This window comes from Sceloporus occidentalis, unplaced genomic scaffold, assembly GCF_023333645.1.
Source record: "Sceloporus occidentalis isolate IW3139 unplaced genomic scaffold, rSceOcc1.0.p SCAF_137, whole genome shotgun sequence".
Lineage (NCBI taxonomy): Eukaryota > Metazoa > Chordata > Lepidosauria > Squamata > Phrynosomatidae > Sceloporus > Sceloporus occidentalis.
The window spans coordinates 892,331-912,444 of record NW_028317117.1 but is presented as its reverse complement, the minus strand read 5'-3'; the positions used below and the strand labels follow the sequence as shown (position 1 = coordinate 912,444).

Genomic DNA, 20,114 nt, shown 5'->3' with positions numbered 1-20,114 from the left:
CTAGTTTGCGCCAGCAGTGCTTTTCGAGCGCAGGGGGTATTCATCCCTGCTCCCCTTGCAGCGGTTTACGGTCCGATGCTCCTTGTCAAAGATTTTCTGAAGCTTCAACGCAAGCTTCTCGTCTTCCTCCTCCTGGTGCAGTCTCTCTTCCGCCTCCCGCCAGACGAAGCTGAAGCCCTGAGCGCAGCCCTCCCCGCGGGGAGCTTTTAACCTCTTTAGAGAACCGTTCTGTTCCAAGTGCTTGGTTTTGCATCGTCTTTTCTGCCCCCTGCGCAGCTGAAACACCGGGCTGATATTCTCGGCGGCGGTGCAGCATGTGCCGTTTTGCATATTTACAGTTTGTGAAGCGGTTTTGTGCGCCCGCTTTAACGTTGGTTTTAGCGAAGTGGGTCCGACGTACTTGCGGACAGTCTTAGCGTTGGACACCTTGGTGCTGGCGTAGTCGTTTGAGTTGGCATCCGTATTAAGGAAGTCTTTAGCGCGAGTCGTCTCCGAGGATTGACCAGAACCAGGGAAAGAATCGTTACCCTGCGAGTCCTGCCGACCTTCATCACGTTTCAAAAGCACTCCTTTACTAGAAGAAGGCAGAAACTCAGAGTTCGTTCCTGAGCTACTTATTGTGCTGTTCTGATCGAGAAGATGCTTGCTTGATGCCGCCGCTTTACTTTGTACAGGTAACCCTTCGTCTGCCAACGTCAAAGTGCCTTTGGATAGCGTTTTCTTCATCTGACGGTCCTGGAAGATCTGTTCCCATTTCTTCAAAATCAGAGGGCTGGCTTCGTACGTCGTGGGCTTTTGCAAGCTCTTTCTTAAATTTCGGGGAGTGGATTTTATGATGACGGGGCTCAGGACTTGGCCGTCGGGAAGCCTCTTGGGTGGCGTGCAAGGAGAACAGACAATTGGCTTGAAGTGATTTAACTCCTCGGAAATGCTGTCGTTGCTATCCGGACTGATGGACCTCTCTGGCTTTTGCAGGGGGGTGAAGGAGTTCAAAGGGTTCCCAGCGAGACGTTTTTCCGAGGTCAGGGCAGGAGCAGAAAAGGAACGGCTATTCTCCGTAGATAGGAGGACTCCCAGCATCCCAAAAGGAGCACAACCGCCAGGAGATCCCTGCAGAGTAAAATAAGTACAGTTGGATTTTATGTAAAATGTTCAAACAAAATAACTACAGCGACTGCGAGAAGGGGGCCATCTCTTGAATTTAATGTTCTTAAAAGGTCATGCTATATTATTAAAGGACCACCAAAAATGCTCATTTAGCATTTTTTTAGCATTTATCATGCCTGTATTTGTTCAAACCCGGCATGCGATAACGCTCGCTTCATATCTAATTAGCTGGACCTGTCGAGATCGTGTCAACCGAATCGAAACTGAAGATATTTGAAAACATAATATTTTTGTCTCAACAAACAAACAGTATCCGCACCCACATTGCAGCAGACAGGAAGGGCGCATATCTCGAGCAACCAATGGCCGGATTGAAATTTTGGAAAGCAGGTTTTGCAGCATGGCTGCAACTTTTGTGTCATGTTAAGTGCATTACTTTTCATTTTGTTTTTTTGTTTTGGACGAATAGATATTAAGTTAGGATTACTCACAATATTGTGTGTGTGTGTGTGGGGGCAGGGGCATTAGACTGCCCGTTTACAAACAGTTAACCTGCGAGAGTACTATATAGAGAATAATGAGGCAGATCCTGAGACCAGGGAGATAATATGGCTGCTTCCACAGTATACACATAGGATGCATTATTACTTATTTTAGTCTAAGCATCAATAAACATTGTACAGCGCTACAGAATTTGATGGCGCTATATAAAACAATACGTTTTTTTTGTACAGAATTGTAATACGTCACGCTCTGTGACGGGGACAGATGCGCTTTAATAAGGTACCAGACTCACTTTTGTTTTGTGAAGCAGCGGGGCAGCCTTCTGGCTCCTTGTACGGCACTCGTACACCGTATCATTGCAGCTCTGACTCCTCTCGATCTTTGAATGAATATTCCTGGCGGGATAACGGTGCAGACCAGAGAGTTAGCGCTTTAAAGTATATACTAAAAATGCCGCATAATGTACACGACTAAAGAAAATATGAATCTAAAATCACCAAGATATTCGTCCCTTCTTCCCATGGGCCAGAGCCTCTTCCTCATCCACACCTGCATTAAACACCGTTTATATATTGTTAGCTTTAAGGCGAGTTTTTGCTTCCCTTTTTATAACAATAAGGAATCTGCTGGCGTTCTATAAATTAAACGTAATGTATTTTTGCCTCATTGTATAAGGAAGGCTGCAGCTGCCCAGCAGGTTCCAAGCACAAGAGACAAGCATCTTTATGCACAAATCTGATGGATGAATATCTGTATCGGACGCCAAACAATATTGTGAGGGACCCCCGGGAGCCAGTTGGGGCCCACCTTACCAAGTCAGCGATGCCAGGGTGTTTGCATTGCTCTTTGGAACAAACGCAGATTTGTAAGGGATCCTCCTGGCAAACGGTTCCTCGTTCTCAGAGTCAGAGAGATGCAGCAAGTGCTGTAAACAGAAGAGGAGAGGTCATCTGCTGCAACAAAATATATACTCTGGTTTTACGAGAAATAATTAAAAAAAACCCACACATCTGCACCTTGTTTAGTAAACAGACACGTTTAGCAGTAGCGTTGCACATTACCGGTTATTTATGGTAATTACTGAAATCCTGCGGAAAAATCTTAAGACCCCCGGGCGCTTTCACGCAGCTCCATTTCAGCAAAGACCGCGCTACAAACACACAAAGCCTTACCGGTTTAACGGCGGCTTTATCTTCCCGTCTCGGAGAATCTTCCATTCTCCGCTTTGCCTCTTCGGTCTCTTCCAAGGGCAGCCTGTGGCTCAAATCCTTCGCCTGATCCTGACCATCGTTTACCTGAGGAAATAAAAGCCGCACTGTTACAGGCGCACGGCGGTTCGCAAACAATTATTGGGAACAACCGGGTAGCAAATGTTATACGTTACAATCCACGTAATGTACAGCAACTTAAAAAATGTCTTCCTTCCAACCCCCCCACCTGTCTGAAACAGAGACCGTGGCACGTGAAACGTCAAAACAATTAAGATTATCGGTTTTTACTTGCTGGCCACCTGGCTTTTCCGCAGGGCATAGACTCCTATAATAGACAGTGGGTTACTTATAGAAAGCGATAAGGGGTCGCTGTTATAAAGGTGGTCTTTGGATCTGACTTTTCCCATTTATTGTATGTTATATTGCAGAATCTTTGTAACATGTAGCCATATATTTTACTCCCGATCGCAACATAAATCACTACAAACCCACGAAATGACCAAAACGTCCCTACTTACAGCTCAATCATGGGCTCAAGGTAAAAATGTATTCCATAGGTCATCTGTGATCCGCGAAGGGCAACGTTAAACGCTTTAATCAGTTCCATAGGTGATCTGTATGTTCTGCAAAAGGGTTAATACCGTGTCCAACGTAACCGCCACGCGGGGGGGGCACAAATACCGCATATACTGTAACCGTCGCACGGGGGCCAAATACTGTGTCTAATGTAAACGTCACACAGGGGAACGGGGGCCCGAATCAATGTCTAATGTAACCGTCACACAGGGGCACGACAACTGTGTCTAATGTAATCACAGAGGGGCAAGATCTGCACCTGCCAGGGAAACAGACAATAGCCATGCCCTGCCCCCACCGCCTATGCATACCATATATACGTAGAGGCCAGTATGGACATACATACAGTAGCCAATATCACGGAAACCAGCCCTATAAACCCCAGAGTCAGTATAGACATATAAAAACGGCCAATACCACTAACGGGAACCCCCTGCCCCAGCCTATGCATACCGTATACACGAAGCGGAGCCGTTATACACATAAACCCTCAGGTACCTGGGCCTGGCCTTTCCTCGTTCTCCGGGACATATTCCCTCAGTGGCCGTCCCGTCACCGCCTCCCGTCCGGCCGGGGGGGATCTCCCCAGTCCGCGGCCGGGCTCCTGTATCTCGCTGTCCAGTGTCTCCGGTCTCCCCCACCGGGACGGAGCTCCGGCATGAGCCCGCTGTGCCCCCGAGAAAAGCGGAGCTCTGCAGCCGGGCGCAACGCCGACCAGCTCGCGAAACTACAGCGCAAAAACCGCCAAGAAAGAAAAGAAGTAAAAATCCAACCCAACTTCGACACTGACACCGGATATCCGGTTCAGGCGGAAATTACTGTACTGTGGGCGGGGCCAGAGGAATCTGACACACATTAATAGTGTCTGCGAAAACCGCTTTTATATATATATATACTACATAATATTAATAAATACGGAGGAATATGTTGGTGCTTTAAAAATACTTAATAATACATATGAAATATATATATAATATCTAAAATCAGATATATATCTAAATATACATACATGTCAATGTACGAGCTAAAGGGTTGGCGTCACTTCACTGTTTTAATGGAAAACGAGATTTCTGGCTGTAACATAATTTGCTAAAAGTGTTTTCTAACCATCAATTAGCATTTTAAACTTGGATCAGCGAACACAACGTGCCATTGGGACACAGGAGTGATGGGAGTGATAAAGGGCCATTGGAAAATGGGAGTGATAATGGGGCCATTGGAACACAGGAGTGATAAAGGGCCGTTGGAGCACAGGAGTGATGGGAGTGATAAAGGGCCATTGGAGCACAGGAGTGATGGGAGTGATAAAGGGCCATTGGAACACAGGAGTGATGGGAGTGATAATGCGGCCATCAGAACACAGGAGTGATGGGAGTGATAAAAGGCCATTGGAACACAGGGGTGATGGGAGGGATAAAGGGCCATTGGAACACAGGAGTGATGGGAGTGATAAAGGGCCGTTGGAAAACAGGAGTGATGGGATTGATAATGGGGCCATCAGAACATGGGAGTGATAAATGGCCATTGGAACGCAGGAGTGATGGGAGGGATAAAGGGCCATTGGAACACAGGAGTGATGGGATTGATAATGGGGCCATCAGAACATAGGAGTGATGAGAGGGATAAAGGGCCATTGGAACACACGAGTGATGGGAGTGATAAAGAGCCATCGGAACACAGGAATGATGGGAGTGATAAAGGGCCATGGGAGTGATGGGAGTGATAATCAATAAACACTACTAATGTGTCGGGGCAGCCCCCGTCCCCAGCTGTCTCATTAAATGAGAAATCCATTGTATATTTATGATAATTTTTGTTCTCGTTTTTTAAAATGCGGGCTGTGAGAATTGGGCTTCATTTTAGACAAACAGAACGCCAATGCGGCTGCAGGTGGAGGAAGGGCGTTAAAGGGCTGGGTGGGGACAGCGTCTTTAACCAATATACTGATATATAAATATATACATACACACATCATTGAAATGTTTGGGGTCACTTGGGGGCATATTGTGTCCATTAAAATAACATGAAATGGATGAGAGATCCAGCACAGACGGGGTTAATGCTGCAAATGATTATTGTAGCTGATTTGTTATTGAATGTAACCGTCGTACAGAGGCCCTTTATCACTCCCATCACTCCTGTGTTTCAATGGCCCTTTATCACTCCCATCACTCCTGTGCTCCAACGGCCCTTTATCACTCCTGTGTTCCAATGGCCCTTTATTACTCCCATCACTCCTGTGCTCCAACGGCCCTTTATCACTCCCATCACTCCTGTGCTCCAATGGCCCTTTATCACTCCCATCACTCCTGTGTTCCAATGGCCCTTTATCACTCCCATCACTCCTGTGCTCCAACGGCCCTCTATCACTCCTATCACTCCTGTGCTCCAATGGCACGTTGTGTTCGCTGATTTAAGTTTAAAATGCTAATTGATGGTTAAAAAACCCTTTTGTAATTATGTTACAGCCAGAAATCTCCTTCTTTTCCATTAAAACAGGTCAGTGACCCCAAACTTTTGAATGACAGCGTCTGTCTGTCTATCTATCTATCTATCTATCTATCTATCTATCTATCTATCTATCTCTCTCTCTATCTGTCAGGTTGTACATACAGTATATATTTTAATTATATAGATAGATATAAAGGATATCTTTTTATTCAGATGAAGAAAAAAATGACACCTTGCATTATAATAATGATCAGAGAGAATTCATGTAAAATAACACTATCGGGTTCCTGGCTCTGGTTAACGTGGATTAGGTACTTACATGCAGCGGTGCCATGTTCCCGTGGTTTGTAGCGTGTTGGTAGCCCCGGTGCTATCGCACGGCCGCTGTCACACGGAGCAATGCCGACCCGCACGGTGCAGCACAGGGTAAGTACTGCAAGGTACATGTCAGCACATGTCTGCGTCGGGGAATTCCCAGCTCTCCATGTACCAGGGTAACATCCAGCCTGCTCGATATCCTCGGCTGCCCCGCTATAAGGGTTAAATGGCTACTAACCGAATGCCAACTATCTCGTTTCCGCCGAGTGGCAATATTCAGGCATGGGGGCAAATAGATTTGGCTTCACGAATCAATCGGTCCTCAGCAGTCAGAAGGAGGAGGATGTTATGAAATCATTAAGAGAAACATAGCTGCCAACAGTCCTTAAACTCAGAGACCCGTTCGTTGTGCTGGGCGTTGGATGTCTGAGCGAATGCCTTGTTTGCCACAGCTGCCTCCACCTTGGCGCGAATAGCGCCCAATCAGGCACAGGAGAAGACATAGTGTTCCATGGGTTAAATGCCCCATGGCTCATGCATCGTATTGTGGGTTGAGGCGTGGCGTTTAAAAAAACCGATACTGGGGCTAAGTCTAAAACGTAGTCTTATCGCCATGGCAACTAATGGAGCCATCCTCTATGCTATGGTGATAAAGCCACTTTTGAAACTTTGTGCCCGAATCCATTTTTCGTGACTTGCATTAAGTGCCATCTTCTCAGCCAGGACTGGCAATGGCGAGGCGGCCCTGGCACTTTAAGGCTGGCGGTCTCCTAGTGACGTAAGTGCGGCGGGCGGCAGGACATGCGCGGCCAGGCTTGTCTCTCCTTCCACAGTATCACTTCGGCTTTCATTATGTGTATATACCGTGCCCTTTTACAACCAATATGCCTATATTTCTCAATGCGGCTCGGATGGAAACACGTCTGGGCATGTACCGCTCATTCTATACCGTATATACATATAGGACCAGTGCAGATGCAGCTTCAGCCCATAGATGGCGCTATCATATAAGGAGATACTGAGGGCTGCCGCTGCGCGTCCCAACGGGATATATCAGTATCCTCGTTACATTTTTATCCATAATTTTCAGCCTGAATATATTACAATTACATCATGTATATATATATATGTATATTTTGCATACGTTATATGAATATATAATATATTTATTATGCAAATGGCTATAATTTATCATTTACTAACATATATATATAATATATATATATATACATATATATAATTCTAAATCCTGATATTATATATATATGTGTGCGTGTGTAACTTTAGTATGTATAAAGTATATATATATATTGTGTAAATGGCTATCATTTCTAATATATATATATATATATATATATATATATATATAAAAATTCTAATATTATATATATTCATATATATATATATGTGTGTGTTTGTGCATGTGTTACGTTAGGATGTATATAGTGTGTATATATATATATACATACATGTCAATGTAAAGAGACGTCTATGTGTAAGCACCCTCATAAGCTTTAATATTCATTGGTTGACGATTAATAACTTTGTGACCTAACAGTTTGGAGAGATAAATTCTTTAGTTGACGGGTGCAATTTATTTAACTACAGCAGACAAATAATGTGAAAACCACTAGATGTCCTCGCAGCCTTAAATCCGAGAATTTGTGTAATATAATCACTAAAGAGGGAGTTAGAAGAGTTTGCAGGAGAGTTGCAGTTTCATGTCCCTGACTTCCTTTTACATTCTGAAGGGCAAACAGTGGTGAGCTTAACGTATAGCTTTTACCTTAACGTCCTTGAGACAACTTTACGGGCATTATACCGCAATTAACCCTTTATGCTTAAAAAAAACTCATGGAATTCATGCCAGCCACATATATTTGTTGCTCCAGTAAATGGCTCCGCCATATTTTTCAGAAAAGCCTAAAAAAACGTTCTTCACAAAATAGCGGAAATTGGGACATAACCCGTTACCGCGGAATTCTTACAATCAAATCAGAACTCTTAGAGTTTTTACCCCCAGTCTGAGGATGAATGGGCAGATTCTAATGGTCACACAGTCTGGAGCTGGCTCCACTTTCATACTCAGGACATATTGGCAGCGCATTAACATCAGAGTCCACCAGAGTCCATCAGCATCAAGAAAGGTGAAGACCTCCCTTGTGGCGCCCACAGCTGATTTCTACGGCTAAAGCCTTAACCGTGTTATGTACGGGGGGGCTTCGGGGCACTTCTCTCTTCTCACAAGCAAAACTTGTTCGGAGACAAAGCCTAGGGGTCCCAAAATAAATGGATGCACGGGGTGGCCGTGTAAGACGTAACTTTTGATTCATCATTAAAATACAGGACGTGTCTGCAGGTGACGCGATCAAGCGACGCGTTTCGTCAGTCCACGTGGACTCAATCGTAGATCTCACTTGTCTCTTCTCCAGTCAGAAGATTGGACTCCGCTGCATTTTCTTGCAGGTAGACAATTGCAACGTGTATCCGGCTTACGTACCAATGGTTGCCACCAAACCCACTGATTTCAGGAAGGAGAGGTCTCTGTGGTCCCCACGTTACAACTTTTTCTATGTTGGCCCAATTATATGCCTCAATTTCGACTAAAGAGTCTTTTCTCTTTGGGCTGATGATGGGGTATTCTTTTTCTATTATATTATTTATATCATACTCCAAATCAGGCTCTTATGGCACGTTTTCCTTTTGAGTTACTTGATGGACCCCCTCTTTAAGGAAAGTTCTGTCCTCAAAGGATGCTATAACAGTCGAGGTTCTACAACGTTGTCACGCTGTTTTATGTGTGTAGTGGGTTGGAAAATGTGTTGGTTGAAATATAGTTTGTGCCATGGGAACGCCAACCAGCGTGTCATCAAACGTCTCTTGATCTATACATGGGCTAATAATTGGTTGGATCTAATGGCGAGTCTGCTTACGGGGGTCATTGTGTGATTCAAACAAAGACACTCCGCAGACAAACGTCCCCAAGGGCAACTCAGAAGACACCACCAGGACACTTTTCCCGAATCGATGGCTTGGACCTTCTACCCATTCGAGTTCCATATCTGATGGCGTTCTCCTAAAACAAGTAGCCCAGTATCGGGCTAAAATCCATACTTTCCTGTCCGGTTCTAGCCATTGGTTAATTCTGCCGCTTCTACCCGTGTGGTCATAAAGAGGTTAACTAGCTAGGAGGTATCAGAAGATTTCGGGGTAGGTCTCCTTCAAAGGAATTAGAACACACGTCCCAGAATGTGCTGTGAAATATCCGAGATAATTATGAAAAGCGCACATCATGACACCGGTGCGGCCGGCGAACCTTTACGCAGGCCAAGGAGCTTGGATTAGGATCGCTGCTGGAAATTGACGCGATTGGCCGAATTCCAGCTCTCGTCTTCGCAAGTCTCTAAATAAGGTCAGGTTTTAGGTGCTCCAGATGCATTCTAAAGCTTTTTAAATCAAATTTGGAATGAGGACTCAGGATCGTGTAAAAAAAAAAAAAAGAAATGGCACGTCTAACAAGACAGATAGCGCAGGTCACCGTCTACGGCTTAAAAAACCTCATCCCATTCATCAAAATCTGGGAACGGCTCGCTGCCTCGCTATAAATAAAGAAGCAGGCGGTGAACGCGGCGTCTCAAGGCGAGCCGAACGCAGAAACTAATTTACCTTGGAAAATGATTCCAGCTAAATAATTAACGCTCAAAGATTAAGGGCTTTGGTTTGTATTCCCTAAGAGCCGAGGTCTCCTGGTAGAGATTAGACCGACTTCTTATATCATCGAGTCTCTTACATTATCCCCAGCGATGGTTCTTACACCTACTGCGACACCTTTATTACGTTTTAGTTTCCTGTTTCACGTATATATGAATTAAAGGTAGCGGGGAGAGATTTGCGCATGCTTACAAGAGATGGTTGAACTACTTTGGGTGAATGGGGGTGTTTCCCGTGATGTCATCAGCAAAGGTGCCCGCGACGTCAGTGGGTTCGCCCACTGACTTGGGATTGCCCACTGACGTTACGGGACCGCCCACCGAGGTCACCCGGACCTCCCGCTGACGTTGGTGGGCAGTCCTGGCCGCGTCGCGCAAGGGAAGGCTCTGGGTAGCCTGAGCTAAGAAGTTCCCAGCTATGGTAAGGGGTTTTACTCTACTTTTCTCTCCTTTGCTCTCTCTTGGTCTGTCTCTTATTGTCTCTCATTTGCTATTCTCTCCATTTTCTTCTCTCTCATCTATCCATTTCCTCACTCTTTTCATTTGTCTCCTTTCTATTCTCTCTCTCTCTCTCTCTCTCTCACTTCTGTATCTTTTCTCATTTCTTCTTCCTCCTCCTTTCTTTTCTCATATCTCTTTCTTTCTGTCTTCTCCTTTCTCTCTTCTCTTCTTTCTCTTTTCATTAATATCTCTCTTTGCTTTCACCTCTATCTTCTCTCTCTTTTTTCTGTTCCATTCCCTCTTTTTTCTCTCTCATACTGCTCTTTATTCTCTCTCTCTCCTCTGCTGTCTCACATTCCTCTCTTCTATTTAATCTCCCTCTCTTCTCTTTTTTTTCTCTAGTAATCAAACATTTTAGCTGTCACAATAAAGCCATGAAAACATCCTCTCAGAGAGTGTCCAGAAAACACCCCAACAAACCCTAAAAGATGGTTTTATAAATGAAATAGTGTCAACTAAATACATTATTCTTTTACTTAATTCCTTACTCCATCATATCAATAGGTTACAAAGTAACTTTTTCTTGGTAAAGAATTGCCCCAGTCTAACGACCCTTAATAAAACATTTGAAATGTTATGTGCCATCATAAATTCCTGATCTCGTGATCTGCATGATGATTCCTCCCCATTACTTATCTCTCCTCTATTAAGTTCCTGATTGGCTCAGACAGCCGTTGTAGGACAGGAAATGGTAATTTTGCACCTTTTTCTGCAGACTTAAGCTTCATTGAGTTAAATTTTTAATCAACATAAATCCGCGGGAATCAAATTCATGGAAAAACACAAGGTACAAAGTACAAGCTAAATGGGGTTTTATTCCATTTATTCAGATGCGAAAATTTAAAGAAGGTTCAGTTCACCTTTAAATGAGTGAATTAAAAAAACAAACCACCAGATTTGTGTCTCTATAGGAGTCATATTTTATTTATTCCGCGATCTGGCCCACTGACACTACGGAGTACTGTGCAGAGTCAGCTCCCGGCGCATGTTCTTAAGTGGCAGAGCGGCAGGATATGACATCACATCCCGTGACTCAGCGTAAGCAATGCAGCGTGGTGAGGGCGGCTGGTGGCGCTGCCCTCAGTCAGGCCTAGGACCTCTCCGAAGACAGATATGCCATATAACAGTAATAATTAATCAGCCTCATAGAGGACAAGAAGTCCTGGGGACCAGTGTGGCCCTTAATGGACTGTAGTGGAGGTCACGCCAACCCCCCCGCTGCTTTGGGTTCCAGATGATGGGTGACACAATACACTGTTTATTCAAAAAACATATATCTATATATATATATTTTTATTATTTTCTTTTTCATTTTCCCTTCTTGAGCACCTGAAGGTAGCCTGTAATATTTTGTAATAAACGGAGAAGGTTACTTGCCCATTACAAAAAATATAATGTAAACTTTCTGGCTTTCTGTTAAGGTATAGAGTATCATTAATGAACATTTCTGACCGTTACCAACCTATAGATTCCCTTTGACCTTTATTATGAATTTACATTATCAGACTTCTCAAGAATTCCTTTTTGGAACCCAAACCCCTAATGTCCCTCTTTCCTCCCCTGATGCCCCTCTTTTCTAAGAGCTCAGAATGTTTGCTGGGTATGAGGGAATCACAGGGTTCTACAGCCCTAAAATTAACGAAAAATATATATTTTTAGCAATTATACAGCAATACCATATTTGCTCGATTATAAGACGACCCTGATTATAAGACGACCCCCCAAAATCTGAATATTAACTTAGGAAAAAAGAAAAAGCCTGAATATAAGACGACCCTAAAGGAAAAAAGTTTTACCAGTAAATGTTAATTCATGTAAACTATTTTTTTTAATAAAAGCTATGATTGAGAAAAATATTTTTTTTGTTTTTATTTCTTGTATTTTCCAGCCTGTCCCCCAGTTACGCACATCTGCCCCCAGGCTTGCCACACCAATATGGCACTGTGGCCCATGATATGCCTTTTAACCCTCTATATGCCACTGTGCCCCATGGTATGCCTTTTGACCCCCTATATGCCACTCTGCCTCCAGAAATGCCTTATACCCCTATATCCCATTCTGGCATTTAGGGGGTTAAAATGCATATTATGGGGCAGAGTGGCATATAGGGAGGTATAAGGCATTTCAGGAGGCAGAGTGGCATTAAGGGAGTTAAAAGGCATTGTATAGAGCACTCTGCCTCCAGAAATGCCTTATACCCCTATATGCCACTCTGGCATTTAGGGGGTTAAAAGGCATATTATGGGGCAGAGTGGCATATAGGGAGGTATAAGGCATTTCAGGAGGCAGAGTGCTCTATTAAATGCCCCCTTAACGCCACTCCAGAAATGCCCTATGCCCCCATTTAACTAACACACACACACACACTCTCCCCCCCCTCCCCTCCCCTCCCCTCTCCTCTCCTCTCTCCTCTCTCTCCCCTCTCAGCCCTCTCTTACCGGTGCTTCCAGCCGGGGCAGCGGGTTGACGTCGCCTTCTGCTGCAGCCGGAAGGAGGTGGAGTTGGCAGCGGGGGTTTGTATGCGTCCGTCGCGTATACTTTCCCCGGCTGTCAGAGATCAGAGATCTCTGACAGTCGGGGAAGGTCTACGCGACGGACGCAGACAACCCCCGCTGCTAGCCACACCTCCTTCCGGCTGCAGCGGACGTTGTCTACGCGGATCGCGTAGACGTCAACCCGCTGCCCCGGCAATACAGCAGGAAGCACCGGTAAGTGTGTATGATGGGGGGGGGGGGGGGGGTGAGACAGGAGGATCCAGGTCCCCTGCAGCGGTGCGGGGGATCTGGATCTTAGTCTCCTAATCAGACTCTATTTGAGGTCTGATTAGAAGACGACCCCGATTAGAAGACGAGGGGTATTTTTCAGAGCATTTGCTCTGAAAAAAACCTCGTCTTATAATCGAGCAAATATATACTGTAATATATATTTAAATATATATCTATATAGTAAATTGCATTGTGTATATAAGAAAATATATGTAAATTTAAAGGAAGGACTTCAAAGGTCTTAAAAACGTAATATGTACAGCTTATCAAATGTCTTTTAACTCATTCAAAGGTATTACAAACTTCTTTGAACAACTGATGATGATAGATAGATAGATAAATGTGGATAGATAGATAGATAGATAGATAGATAGATAGATAGATAGATAGATAGATAGATAAATGTGGATAGATAGATAGGTAGATAGATATTGATAGATAGATAGATAGATAATGGATAGATATTGATAGATAGATAGATAATGGATAGATAGATATTGATAGATAGATAATGGATAGATAATGGATAGATAGATAGATAGATAGATAGATAGATAGATAATGGATAGATAGATAGATAGATAGATAGATAGATAGATAGATAGATAGATAGATAATGGATAGATAGATATTGATAGATAGATAGATAGATAGATAGATAGATAGATAGATAGATAATGGATAGATAGATATAGATAGATAATGGATAGATAGATAGATATAGATAGATAATGGATAGATAGATAGATAGATAGATAGATAGATAGATAGATAGATAATGGATAGATAGATATTGATAGATAGATAGATAGATAGATAGATAGATAGATAGATAGATAGATAGATAATGGATAGATAGATAGATAGATAGATAGATAGATAGATATAGATAGATAATGGATAGATAGATAGATAGATAGATAGATAGATAGATAGATAATGGATAGATAGATATTGATAGATAGATAGATAGATAGATAGATAATGGATAGATAGATAGATAGATAGATAGATATAGATAGATAGATAATGGATAGATAGACAGATAGAAAAAGGTTTATACATTGAATTATAAATTACATTCTGTAGAATCTTTGGTTATTGAGGCATTTAAATAGTTATGAATGAGGCCATTTGTATTTGATTATTAACACATAATTCCTGGGAAATCTTCCGCATTCTACAGCGCTGGGGGCTTAAGTTTCTAATGCTATGTGGTTTAGTTACAAAAGTGTTAAACACAGCAGAGTAGGTGGGACAGCAGCTTAAACGAGCCACTGCCAGAGCCACGATGGCCCCGATACACGAGAAATAATGGATCGGATTGAATGGATCATGTGGTTTCTTTCATTTCTTAGATTTCTTTCCTGTCCCTTTAAACCCGGCAGCCCAAGCGCACCATTGTTCGTTCCTCCGTTCCGGAGGAGATCTGCGTTAGCGAGTAACACTACTCCGAGAAAAAAACCCCCCGAACGCTGACCCGTGCGCCCCGTAAATGTGTCGCGTTCCATGTGTGAGAACAGAGCCTCTTTACTGAGAGCGGCTTCTGTTTTCTGTGCCGGGGCTATTTGTCTTTATGGAAGGATCAAGGGGGGGTCACGTTTAATTGAGTCCAGTGGCGGCAGCTCAGGGGGAGGTTGTTAAAATGAAATGTGGCGTATACGTTTTAACTTGTGTTTCCTCAGGAGTAAATGCGCCCGCTACAAACAAAGGTCATATTATCAGCGCCCGTCTTAGGCGGCCAGACAAGAGCATGCTGATCGAATCAATCAAAATGATCCATATTCACGCCCAAAGCTAATGATAAAATCGTATCGTACCGACACACCTATACGCTGCATATGCTAAAATATGTCATTGCTGCCGCTGTGGACGATAACTCCTACATTGCTCAGCCATCCCCCACATTCTACCAGTTCAAGTGGTGCTCACCAGACAGTGGAATTGACTGTAATACCCCATGTAAATAATAATAATAATAACATTAATATTAATAATTATTATTATTATGTTTACATTATTATTATTATTATTTTCATTATTATTACCACTATTATTATTACTATTATTATTATTTACATTATTATTATTACCATTTTTATTATTATTTACATTATTTTTATTATTATTATTATTACCACTATTATTTTTATTATTATTACTATTATTATTATTATTATTTTCATTATCATTATTTTTATTATTATTATTATTATTACCACTATTATTTTTATTATTATTACCATTATTATTATTATTATTATTATTATTATTATTATTATTATAATAAACCAGGCTTGTGAGTTCCTTGCGCAGGACGAGTTGTAATGAAAGATTTTGCGTTTTGCCTTGCAACGCGGTGAGTCCTCCGCTTACACGCCAAGGCATTCCTCGCCAGACTAAAGATGTTATCGTATTCCAAAAATCAGTTGGGTATTCCACAGATTGGCCAACATATCTGGCGAGTGTATACACAGTCCTTTGGTCAGGGATCATGGGAGTGGTAGTGCCATGCTGAGTGCCAGTTGTTTCCCGTTTCTGGATAGTCTCGGTTATTCATCGAGATCCGGAACTCACAGCCCAACAGGTCCAAGCAATCACAGCCTAGCCAGCGATGGCTGTAGTTTATAGTGGAGGGGGCATTTTCAGCTTTAATATTATTGTATAGGTATAACAAAACATTTTATACATATATATATATATATATATCTTTAGTTTATATGTATTTTTTACATGGGTGCAGTATTCTCATGACGTTTGTATATGTAACCCCCATAGACTCTGGAGACGTTTCTCTCATCGGAGTGGATTTACCAAACTTTAGTAAAATCCCCTTGCTACCTACTTCTTTAAGTAAGCAAAAGAGTTTCTGTTACAGGGTCACCGTACCCAAGGCCGGGTCCCCCTGTTTGAGGGCTGAGGAATCACCAGTCAGTCCCTCATACGGATCGCACTCAGCTATCCACGGATCATCCAGACCACCATTCGTAGTAAACCAAGAAGAACTCTCTTTATTACAAACACACAGAACTTATATACAATCTCAATGCAATGTGTACCGAACCCAACCCCCAATCCCATCAGCCACATCCCATCACAAATCCCATCAGTATACAGGGGATGTATCAGGTGAGGGGATTACAGAATACAATGGGTTCCCCCACCTGTGTTATCCCCCCTGTAGTGCGGGTGCCGTCTGGGCAGACAGGGCTGTGTTGGCTGATTAAGAGCCCCAGCCAGATTATAGGATCGTCTCTTTGAAGGCTGGGGCTGAAGCCACATCAGTCTCTGGGCCGGTTACACAATAAACACAATATAATATATTACCGGGTCACGGTATACAGAACCGGACACAAAAGTGCTCCGTGACCCGGCTAAACTTCATATGACACATGAGCCAGCTAGCCTGGCCCTGTCACAGTTTCCAGGGACCTTTTTATTTTGATACCAGGCGCAACCGAAAATGCAAATGAAACGAGCCGTCTAGGGGCCCGAATTCCCGCATTCCCAGCATGTGAAGGGTTAAACGCCACCCTCATGAGCTCCAAGCTATCATCTCTGCGGCGCCGCTGCATATGTTGGCGACACGATCGAAGTTATGGGACATGAGATCGTCTAACGCCCCCCCCCCCCAAAAAAAAAGCACAAGCGAGATAAGGTATGACAAATGGGGTCTGGTGCGGAAAGGGTTAATCCCAGGCTTGGAATTCTTGCGTTCTCTTAAAGGAGGTGCTTTTTTTTTTTTTTTTTTTTTTTGGTGATAGTCTGTTGTGGTGCTGCCCTCCTCGCAAAAAGCCGTTGTGAGTCTGTACTACAGCCCTTGACGTAGTTGTGTCATGCTGATTCGGACTCCGCTGCTTTTATAGCTCGGGGATCCAGCAACCGAAGCCAAGACGCTCAGCGATCCCTGGGGCTGGAAACATGTTTCCCGAATCGAGAGAAGTGCAGCTCCTACTGGGATTTTCTGTGCTTTTTATCGCCTCTCACACAGAAGCCAGAGCCAGACCTCGTAAGTAAAGAGCGAAAAAAAAAAACCCCAAACACACGTGGGGAAATTAGGGAGCCGGGATGCAACATTTACTGATATTTTTTTTTGTCTTGTTTTGGTTCGGCGGATGGAAATGTCTTTAATATAACAGAGCCGGGTCTGTAAAAACCCGAAACACGAGAGCAACAAGTGTGTAAAACGCGATGGCGGCGAGTTTTGGCATGTAACATGATCACGCTGGTGTTACTGGTATACCGCGGAGGGCACGATGTGTTTGGGAGATTTGTTACGGTGATGAGTGTACGCGGCGCTGAGTGCGGCAGACAAGCGAGTCCCGGACAGAGGCTGGTACAGGAACTGGGAGTTAAGGTGTAACTGGTGTAAGGCATGGTAATGGGAGCTATGGTCGGGGATTGAGAACTGAGAGCACAGGAGTAAGAGGTAAACGCAATGGGGTAGAGAGAGAGAGAGGTAGATCCCTCAGGGTATAGAGAGAGGGGGGTGAGTCCATTGGTGGTATGGAGTATAGAGATAAGTTTCGGCAGTGGACGGAGAATGGTGAATGCTCCAAGGAGTGGAGGGAGGTGATTTTCCTGTGAGACAGAGAAGAGAGTGGTAAAGTGACAGAGAACAGAGAGAAGTGAGTGTCCCGGGATAAAGAGACAGATGAATTCACAAGGAAAGGAGAGAACAGAGAGCATGGATTGTAAGCGAGAGAAGAAGTTCATTCATAGACTATTTTAGAGTGGGATGCAGGAATCAGGAATCGATACACAGATGGAGAGAACGTGTTTGATCTAGAGCTCTGCTAAGTTCTTATATCTGGAAAAGGCAAAGTAATCATGGAGATATGGTCCAGCGATGGTGAAGGTGGAGGACAAAGTCCATAATGTCACAAGCCAATGGTGTGAATGATCGATAGACGCATCTTTGCTTGCAGGGAAGATATTGTCTGGAGGACAATTATTAAAAGGAGGAGAAGAAGTAGAATATTTTAAGGACTATTGGTTACAAATGGAGATAAGGTAGCCAACCAAATGGTCCAAGAGAGGAGGGAAGCTTTAATACCTAAGTATGTTCAGAGTGTAGAACGTACCAGTGTCTGGAGGTCCTTATTAGTTTGTCAAGCATGAAAGTGTAGAGGAACGGAACCTTATAGCACACTTTGAAGGAGGAAGGGGGGAGGAAGAGAAATTCTAGAAGTAGATTGAGAAGCAGGAGAGAACAGAGCTATGAAGATAGAGAATTAGGACCATTTGTGATGAAGTGGCACAGATGTCTACAAGGAATACTTGGTTAGTTTTAGCTGTCATCTTTTGGTTTAGTTATTTGGTAATAATAGTGAACTGGACAATCCAGACCACTTCTAAAGGAGAACTGGAACCCAGAAAGTAAGTTTGGTGATCTGAAAAGGTCATGTTCAAAGAGAACGTGAAGATATTCAGTGTGGTGGAGGGTGATGGTGATAATAAGTGAGGTATGAGTTATGGAATAGGAGGATGTGGAAGAGACAGAGGTTTCCGGTCTTATTGTGCTGAACTAAAGAAGAAGGCTGTGAAATACTGGTGGTGGAGAAGATACAATCTTAGGAAGAAGGTCTTTTAATTGTAAAGCATAGACCTTCAAGAATTCAGAGGTCTCCTCTTCTTATGTGACTTATCTTCTAAGTATTGGTCAGTAAAAGCTGCCACAAACGTCTTAGATCTCGATACATTTTATAGATTGGATATGAGATGTAGTGTAAGATGAGGTGAACGTGTTTGGAATGCAGGATCAGAACATAAATGAGGAGGATAATGATATGGGCGATAGTAGCGGGAAATGGGCACACTGTGCAGCTATTACTACATGTCTTTATTATTAAATATATTTTAATCTTAAAATGATTGTTTTGTGAAGAAATGCTTTACGTCGCTCGGCGGTGGGTAACGAAGGCAAAGCTGTGCGTATTGGGCGCAAGCGTAATAAGCAGACTGAGTGATTTCAGCGTAACGCATCTACAGCTTCCCGCATAATTGCATTTAGTAAAGTTACATTTCAAAAATCGCAAAGGGGCAATTAACGGAAAATTAAGAAAATTGCATTTAATGTAAAAGCAATGTTTGCGCCACTGTCTCTTTAACAGTTTAAAGGGACACTCCAGTCATTAGACGCACTTTAATGCATACGATTGCTGAGAGATGCCTTTAAATCTAGTTTAGCTCTCAAACTTTAATCGTCTTAGATTCAGGAGCCGTATGTCTATCCCATGCATGTTTAATCCCCTCACTGTATTACCCTGTACCACCTCTGCTGGGAGGCTGCTCCACTTATCCACTACTCTCTCATTGAAAAATGCTAATGTTACCTCACAATGAATGTCCCTGTAGTCTTAGATTATGAGCTTTTATCCTATTTCTCCTCCTTTAAAGTATTCATAGAAACACTTCATTTGACAATAGACAAGCCCCATTTGGCCCCATCTGGCCCGTTTCTCCCGCTGTAAAGACTCAAACCTTAATCAGTCGTTGGTCTCGTCTTAGATTCAGGAGCCGTATGTCTATCCCACGCATGTTTAATACCCTCACGGTATTACCCTCTACCACTTCTGCTGGGAGGCAGTTCCACTTATCCATCGCCACCTCAAGAAAGTACACATATATATATAAATTCTTACACACTCCCGTTTTATGCCTGTTTCTGTCTCCAGTTTTTAACATTTCTATATCCCAACACGGGGTAGACATCTGCCATCATGATGCACAAACCCACCCGCATCTCAAACCGTAATACCGGGTCCATATCGCTGAGCAGCAGATGTAAAGCGCGGCCCCATGCGGTATGTGGGATATATAAATGAGCATTATTTGTTATTATTATTTATTGTTTTATATAGCGCCATCATATTCCGTGGCGCTGTACAATAGGTAGACAGAACATAACAAGTAGTATATAACATTACAACTTGATGTACAGAAACAACAGGCAATCTAGATGAGTATTG

The 20,114-nt window shown here is 43.1% G+C and overlaps 1 protein-coding gene across 1 annotated transcript; it reads right to left on the bottom strand.

Annotated features, from left to right (window-relative positions):
• LOC149281197 (E3 ubiquitin-protein ligase RNF169-like) lies at positions 1–6,295 on the bottom strand. Its single transcript, XM_089499547.1, has 7 exons — positions 6,169–6,295; positions 3,897–4,125; positions 3,710–3,770; positions 2,784–2,906; positions 2,424–2,536; positions 1,904–2,006; positions 1–1,110 (listed from the first exon to the last, which is right to left on the bottom strand). Exons 1-7 carry the CDS (start codon positions 6,293–6,295, stop codon positions 1–3), a joined length of 1,866 nt encoding a protein of 621 aa, XP_089355673.1.
• Positions 6,296–20,114: the final 13,819 nt, after the last annotated feature.

Excerpts from the sequence above, each read along its gene's own strand:
- LOC149281197 (XM_089499547.1), bottom strand. The coding sequence starts at position 6,295 with ATGTACCTTGCAGTACTTACCCTGTGCTGCACCGTGCGGGTCGGCATT. Across the intron at positions 3,771-3,896 it reads CGAGGAAAGGCCAGGCCCAG|GGCTGGTTTCCGTGATATTG; the intron begins GTACCTGAGGGT and ends TGGGGTTTATAG. Across the intron at positions 2,907-3,709 it reads CTGGCCTCTACGTATATATG|GTAAACGATGGTCAGGATCA; the intron begins GTATGCATAGGC and ends TTATTTCCTCAG.